Here is a 7,518-nt window from a genome sequence, read left to right as displayed (position 1 = left end):
TTCAAGTGTGATGGACTGGTTTACAGAAGAGTCTGCTTTTCTTCTTTTAAAACAGTTTAATTTGTAGACAAAGCCTCTGTACAGTATTTACACAAACACAAGCAGATGGAGCATGTTGCATTACAATACAGGCTGTCGGCCATGTTGGCTAACTGCTGTCGGCCAGGAGGCTGTCGCCCATGTTGGCCAGCGGGCTGTCGGCCATGTTGGTTAACAGGCTGTCGGCCAGGAGGCTGTCGCCCAAGTTGGCCAGCAGGCTTTCGGCCATGTTGGCCTGCAGGCTGTCGGCCATTTTGGCCAGCAGGTCGTCAGCCATGTTGGCCTGCAGGCTGTCAGCCAGCAGGTCGTCGGCCATGTTGGCCAGCAATCTTCCTAGCAGTTGCTTAGCTGTTGTTTATAATGTGTTTCCATGGTGACGAGCTTCATCACAAATGAATTGGAATGTACTTTAATGTTAAACACTGAGAACTTCTATGAATCCTGTTCCTTGTTGTCATGGAAACCTCCAGGATGCATCATATTGCAGCAGGAAGGTCTGGCTGTTCCTGTTCAGGCCCCTCCCCTGGAAAAGGGCAAAAGCACCAAAATACTTCAATAACCACAGCGATGACATCATCACACCGAGCCATGACATTATCACACTGCGCCATGACATCACCACACCGAGCCATGACATCATCACACCGAACGATGAGTCACCAGGGTTAAAGGTCAGTGGTTGGTTCGCACCGTTCCACGTCATATGATCCTTCTGTTCATGTGACCTCTCCGGGCTCTGTGATCGCTCTTCTGTTTGGACGTCAGGCTCCGCCTCCTCCTGTCTATCTGGGGGCGGGTTGTGCTCCTGATTGGCCACCTCTGGGACACACACACACACACACAAACACACACACACACACAGTCCATTAATTTGTTGATGGATTTCAAGTGAAATAGTGTGTGTGTATATGCACACCGTGCATGGACAGCTCCCTCCAGCGTTCCTTGTTGCTGCCAATAACGTCAGAGAGGCGGAGCCTCAGCGCCGGTAGGTCAATGGCTGCCAGAGAGAAGTCCGCCTGCCGGTCGTCCCGGTTGCCATGACGACTGCTGCTGTGCCGCTGCACTGATTCCACGGTGACGGAGCCGCTGCCCGCCAGACTGTAGCAGGTACAGGGTATGGATGAGTGACTGTAGCAGGTACAGGGTATGGATGAGTGACTGTAGCAGGTACAGGGTATGGATGAGTGACTGTAGCAGGTACAGGGTATGGATGAGTGACTGTAGCAGGTACAGGGTATGGATGAGTGACTGTAGCAGGTACAGGGTATGGATGAGTGACTGTAGCAGGTACAGGGTATGGATAAGTGACTGTAGCCACCGAGCAGGAAGTGAGAGCTGCTGCTGGCGGTGCGCTACCTGGACCTCCTCTGGCCCGTCTCCCTGGACCTTCTCTCCTCTTCGATCAGAGGCAACATCACCTTCTCTGTGGCATCCACCAGGACGGAGAAGGTCGGCTCCACGATGAAGTCTATGAAGCCTGAGGAAAGACAGGCGGACAGACAGACAGATAGACAGGCACATGGTAGTAGTATGGTGGTTCCATGCTCTCACACACAATGACAGTGATTGGTGGAGGCCTCTCTCACCGATCTGTGATTGGGCGATCATCGTGGCTTTCCTGTCGCAGAGCGGAGAGAAGGGAAGTCCAAGCTCCACCTCCTTATCGCCCTGGAAACAAGACACACCCCTTAATCTCAATGGAAACGAGACACACCCCTTTATCTCCATGGACACAAGACACCATCTCCACTAGCTATTCAAGCCACATTGTATCCACTCATCTGAACTGTACCAGTATTACTGTAGTATGACTGTAGTAGTACTGTAGTATTACCTGTCTGAAGAACTTCTCCATCAGGGTGTGTATTACTGTAGTAGTACTGTAGTATTACTGTGGTAGTAGAAGTACCTTTCTGAAGAACTCCACCAGGAAGTGTGTATTACTGTAGTAGTACTGTAGAATTACTGTAGTAGAAGTAGTACTGTAGTAGTACCTTTCTGAAGAACTCCATTAGGGAGTGTGTATTACTGTAGTAGTACTGTAGTAGGACCTTTCTGAAGAACTCCATCAGGCAGAGTGTATTACTGTAGTAGTACTGTAGTAGTACTGTACCTGTCTGAAGAACTCCTCCATCAGGCAGTGTGTATTACTGTAGTAGTAATGTAGTAGTACCTGTCTGAAGAACTCCATCAGGCAGTGTGTATTACTGTAGTAGTTCTGTAGTAGTACCTGTCTGAAGAATTCCTCCATCAGGCAGTGTGTATTACTGTAGTTGTACTGTAGTAGTATCTGTCTGAAGAACCCCTCCATCAGGCAGTGTGTATTACTGTAGTAGAACTGTAGTAGTACCTGTCTGAAGAGCTCCTCCATCAAGCAGTGTGTATTACTGTAGTAGTACTGTAGTAGTACCTGTCTGAAGAGCTCCTCCATCAGGCAGTGTGTATTACTGTAGTATTACCTGTCTGAAGAGCTCCTTCATCAGGCAGTGTGTATTACTGTAGTAGTACTGTAGTAGTACCTGTCTGAAGAACTCCATCAGGCAGTGTGTATTACTGTAGTAGTACCGTAGTAGTACCTGTCTGAAGAGCTCCATCAGGCAGTGTGTATTACTGTAGTAGAACTGTAGTAGTACCTGTCTGAAGAACTCCTCCATCAGGCTGTGTGTATTACTGTAGTTGTACTGTAGTAGTACCTGTGTGAAGAGCTCCTCCATCAGGCAGTGTGCATTACTGTAGTAGTACTGTAGTAGTACGTGTCTGAAGAGCTCCTCCATCAGGCAGTGTGTATTACTGTAGTAGTATTGGAGTAGTACCTGTCTGAAGAACTGCTCTATTAGGCAGTGTGTATGACTGTAGTAGTACTGTAGTAGTACCTGTCTGAAGAACTCCTCTATCAGGGAGTGTGTTTTACTGTCGTAGTACTGTAGTAGGACCTTTCTGAAGAACTCCATCAGGCAGAGTGTATTACTGTAGTAATACTGTAGTAGTACTGTACTTGTCTGAAGAACTCCTCCATCAGGCAGTGTGTATTACTGTAGTAGTAATGTAGTAGTACCTGTCTGAAGAACTCCATCAGGCAGTGTGTATTTCTGTGGTAGTACTGTAGTAGTACCTCTCTGAAGAACTCCTCCATCAGGCAGGAAGTATTACTGTAGTAGTACTGTAGTATTACCTGTCTGAAGAACTCCATCAGGCAGTGTGTATTGCTGTAGTAGTACTGTAGTAGTACCTGTCTGAAGAGCTTCTCCATCAGGCAGTGTGTATTACAGTAGTAGTAGTGTAGTAGTACCTGTCTGAAGGGCTCCTCCATCAGGCAGTGTGTATTACCGTAGTAGTGCTGGAGTAGTACCTGTCTGAAGAACTGCTCTATCAGGCAGTGTGTATTACTGTAGTAGTACCGTAGTAGTCCCTGTCTGAAGAACTCCTCCATCAGGCAGTGTGTATTACTGTAGTAGTACTGTAGTAGTACCTGTCTGAAGAACTGCTCTATCAGGCAGTGTGTATTAATGTAGTAGTACTGTAGTAGTACCTGTCTGAAGAGCTCCTCCATCAGGCAGTGTGTATTACTGTAGTAGTACCTGTCTGAAGAGCTCCTCCATCAGGCAGTGTGTATTTCTGTAGTAGTACTGTAGTAGTAGCTGTGTGAAGAACGCCTCCATCAGGCAGTGTGTATTACTGTAGTAGTACTGTAGTAGTACCTATGTGAAGAGCTCCTCCATCAGGCAGTGTGTATTGCTGTAGTAGAACTGTAGTAGTTCCTGTGTTAAGAGCTCCTCCATCAGGCAGTGTGTATTACTGTAGTAGTACTGTAGTAGTACCTGTCTGAAGAGCTCCTCCACCAGGCAGTGTGTATTACTGTAGTAGTACTGTAGTAGTACCTGTGTTAATAGCTCCTCCATCAGGCAGTGTGTATTACTGTAGTAGTACATTAGTAGTACCTGTCTGAAGAGCTCCTCCATCAGGCAGTGTGTATTACTGTAGTTGTACTGTCGTAGTACCTGTCTGAAGAACTCCTCCATCAGGCAGTGTGTATTACTGTAGTAGTACTGTAGTAGTACCTGTCTGAAGAACTGCTCTATCAGGCAGTGTGTATTACTGTAGTAGAACTATAGTAGTACCTGTCTGAAGAGCTCCTCCATCAGGCAGTGTGTATTACTGTAGTATTACCTGTCTGAAGAGCTCCTCCATCAGGCAGTGTTTATTACTGTAGTGATACTGTAGTAGTAGTAGTACCTGTCTGAAGAGCTCCTCCATCAGGCAGTATTACTCTCGTAGTACTGTTGTAGTACCAGACTGAAGGACTGCTCCATCAGGCTATGTGTATTACTGTAGAAGTACTGTAGTAGTACCTGTCTGAAGAGCTCCTCCATCAGGCAGTGTGTATTACTGTAGAAGTACTGTAGTAGTACCTGTCTGAAGAGCTCCTCCATCAGGCAGTGCGTATTTCTATAGTAGTACTGTAGTAGTACCTGTCTGAAGGACTGCTCCATCAGGCTATGTGTATTACTGTAGTAGTACTGTAGTACTACCTGTGTTATGAGCTCCTCCATCAGGTAGTGTGTCTTACTGTAGTAGTACTGTAGTAGTACCTGTCTGAAGAGCTCCTCCATCAGGCAGTGTGTATTACTGTAGTAGTACTGTAGTAGTACCTGTCTGAAGAACTCCTCCATCAGGCAGTGTGTATTACTGTAGTAGTACTGTAGTAGTACGTGTCCGAAGAGCTCCTCCATCAGGCAGTGTGTATTACTGTAGTAGTACTGTAGTAGTACCTGTCTGAAGAACTGCTCTATCAGGCAGTGTGTATTACTGTAGTAGTACTATAGTAGTACCTGTCTGAAGAGCTCCTCCATCAGGCAGTGTGTATTACTGTAGTATTACCTGTCTGAAGAGCTCCTCCATCAGGCAGTGTTTATTACTGTAGTGATACTGTAGTAGTAGTAGTACCTGTCTGAAGAGCTCCTCCATCAGGCAGTGTTACTCTCGTAGTACTGTTGTAGTACCAGACTGAAGGACTGCTCCATCAGGCTATGTGTATTACTGTAGAAGTACTGTAGTAGTACCTGTCTGAAGAGCTCCTCCATCAGGCAGTGCGTATTTCTATAGTAGTACTGTAGTAGTACCTGTCTGAAGGACTGCTCCATCAGGCTATGTGTATTACTGTAGTAGTACTGTAGTACTACCTGTGTTATGAGCTCCTCCATCAGGTAGTGTGTCTTACTGTAGTAGTACTGTAGTAGTACCTGTCTGAAGAGCTCCTCCATCAGGCAGTGTGTATTACTGTAGTAGTACTGTAGTAGTACCTGTCTGAAGAACTCCTCCATCAGGCAGTGTGTATTACTGTAGTAGTACTGTAGTAGTACCTATGTGACGAGCTCCTCCATCAGGCAGTATTACTGTAGTAGTACTGTAGTAGTACCTGTCTGAAGGACTGCTCCATCAGGCTATGTGTATTACTGTAGTAGTACTGTAGTACTACCTGTGTTATGAGCTCCTCCATCAGGTAGTGTGTCTTACTGTAGTAGTACTGTAGTAGTACCTGTCTGAAGAGCTCCTCCATCAGGCAGTGTGTATTACTGTAGTAGTACTGTAGTAGTACCTGTCTGAAGAACTCCTCCATCAGGCAGTGTGTATTACTGTAGTAGTACTGTAGTAGTACCTATGTGACGAGCTCCTCCATCAGGCAGTATTACTGTAGTAGTACTGTAGTAGTACCTGTCTGAAGGACTGCTCCATCAGGCTATGTGTATTACTGTAGTAGTACTGTAGTACTACCTGTGTTATGAGCTCCTCCATCAGGCAGTGTGTCTTACTGTAGTAATACTGTAGTAGTACCTGTCTGAAGAGCTCCTCCATCAGGCAGTGTGTTTTACTGTAGTAGAACTGTAGTAGTACCTGTCTGAAGAGCTCCTCCATCAGGCAGTGTGTATTGCTGTAGTAATACTGTAGTAGTACATGTCTGAAGAGCTTCTCCATCAGGCAGTGCGTATTACTGTAGTAGTAGTAGTGTAGTAGTACCTGTCTGAAGGGCTCCGCCATCAGGCAGTGTGTATTACTGTAGTAGTACTGTAGTAGTACCTGTCTGAAGAACTGCTCTATCAGGCAGTGTGTATTAATGTAGTAGTACTGTAGTAGTACCTGTCTGAAGAGCTCCTCCATCAGGCAGTGTGTATTACTGTAGTAGTACCTGTCTGAAGAGCTCCTCCATCAGGCAGTGTGTATTTCTGTAGTAGTACTGTAGTAGTAGCTGTGTGAAGAACTCCTCCATCAGGCAGTGTGTATTACTGTAGTAGTACTGTAGTAGTACCTATGTGAAGAGCTCCTCCATCAGGCAGTGTGTATTGCTGTAGTAGAACTGTAGTAGTTCCTGTGTTAAGAGCTCCTCCATCAGGCAGTGTGTATTACTGTAGTAGTACTGTAGTAGTACCTGTCTGAAGAGCTCCTCCATCAGGCAGTGTGTATTACTGTAGTAGTACTGTAGTAGTACCTGTGTTAATAGCTCCTCCATCAGGCAGTGTGTATTACTGTAGTAGTACATTAGTAGTACCTGTCTGAAGAGCTCCTCCATCAGGCAGTGTGTATTACTGTAGTTGTACTGTCGTAGTACCTGTCTGAAGAACTCCTCCATCAGGCAGCGTGTATTACTGTAGTAGTACTGTAGTAGTACCTGTCTGAAGAGCTCCTCCATCAGGCAGTGTGTATTACTGTAGTAGTACTGTAGTAGTACGTGTCCGAAGAGCTCCTCCATCAGGCAGTGTGTATTACTGTAGTAGTACTGTAGTAGTACCTGTCTGAAGAACTGCTCTATCAGGCAGTGTGTATTACTGTAGTAGTACTATAGTAGTACCTGTCTGAAGAGCTCCTCCATCAGGCAGTGTGTATTACTGTAGTATTACCTGTCTGAAGAGCTCCTCCATCAGGCAGTGTTTATTACTGTAGTGATACTGTAGTAGTAGTAGTACCTGTCTGAAGAGCTCCTCCATCAGGCAGTATTACTCTCGTAGTACTGTTGTAGTACCAGACTGAAGGACTGCTCCATCAGGCTATGTGTATTACTGTAGAAGTACTGTAGTAGTACCTGTCTGAAGAGCTCCTCCATCAGGCAGTGCGTATTTCTCTAGTAGTACTGTAGTAGTACCTGTCTGAAGGACTGCTCCATCAGGCTATGTGTATTACTGTAGTAGTACTGTAGTACTACCTGTGTTATGAGCTCCTCCATCAGGTAGTGTGTCTTTCTGTAGTAGTACTGTAGTAGTACCTGTCTGAAGAGCTCCTCCATCAGGCAGTGTGTATTACTGTAGTAGTACTGTAGTAGTACCTGTCTGAAGAACTCCTCCATCAGGCAGTGTGTATTACTGTAGTAGTACTGTAGTAGTACCTATGTGACGAGCTCCTCCATCAGGCAGTATTACTGTAGTAGTACTGTAGTAGTACCTGTCTGAAGGACTGCTCCATCAGGCTATGTGTATTACTGTAGTA

General features: G+C 45.8%; 1 protein-coding gene across 1 annotated transcript in view; it reads right to left on the bottom strand.

Annotated features, from left to right (window-relative positions):
• Positions 1-116: 116 nt before the first annotated feature.
• pde1a (phosphodiesterase 1A, calmodulin-dependent) overlaps positions 117-7,518 on the bottom strand; it is a gene marked incomplete at its 5' end in the record, with an annotated part of 36,214 nt that continues 28,812 nt past the window's right edge. Inside the window, 5 exons of the mRNA XM_080018997.1 lie at positions 117-562; positions 730-858; positions 956-1,140; positions 1,399-1,519; positions 1,629-1,710. Of these exons, the coding sequence (XP_079875123.1) occupies positions 516-562; positions 730-858; positions 956-1,140; positions 1,399-1,519; positions 1,629-1,710 (564 nt within the window). The 3' untranslated portion in view covers positions 117-515. The remainder of the gene's footprint in view (positions 563-729; positions 859-955; positions 1,141-1,398; positions 1,520-1,628; positions 1,711-7,518) is intronic.

This window comes from Zeus faber (genome assembly GCF_960531495.2).
Source record: "Zeus faber genome assembly, chromosome: 18".
Taxonomy (NCBI): Eukaryota; Metazoa; Chordata; class Actinopteri; order Zeiformes; family Zeidae; genus Zeus; species Zeus faber.
The sequence above is the reverse complement of the archived record's forward strand: the minus strand, read 5'-3'. Positions and strand labels throughout refer to the sequence as shown.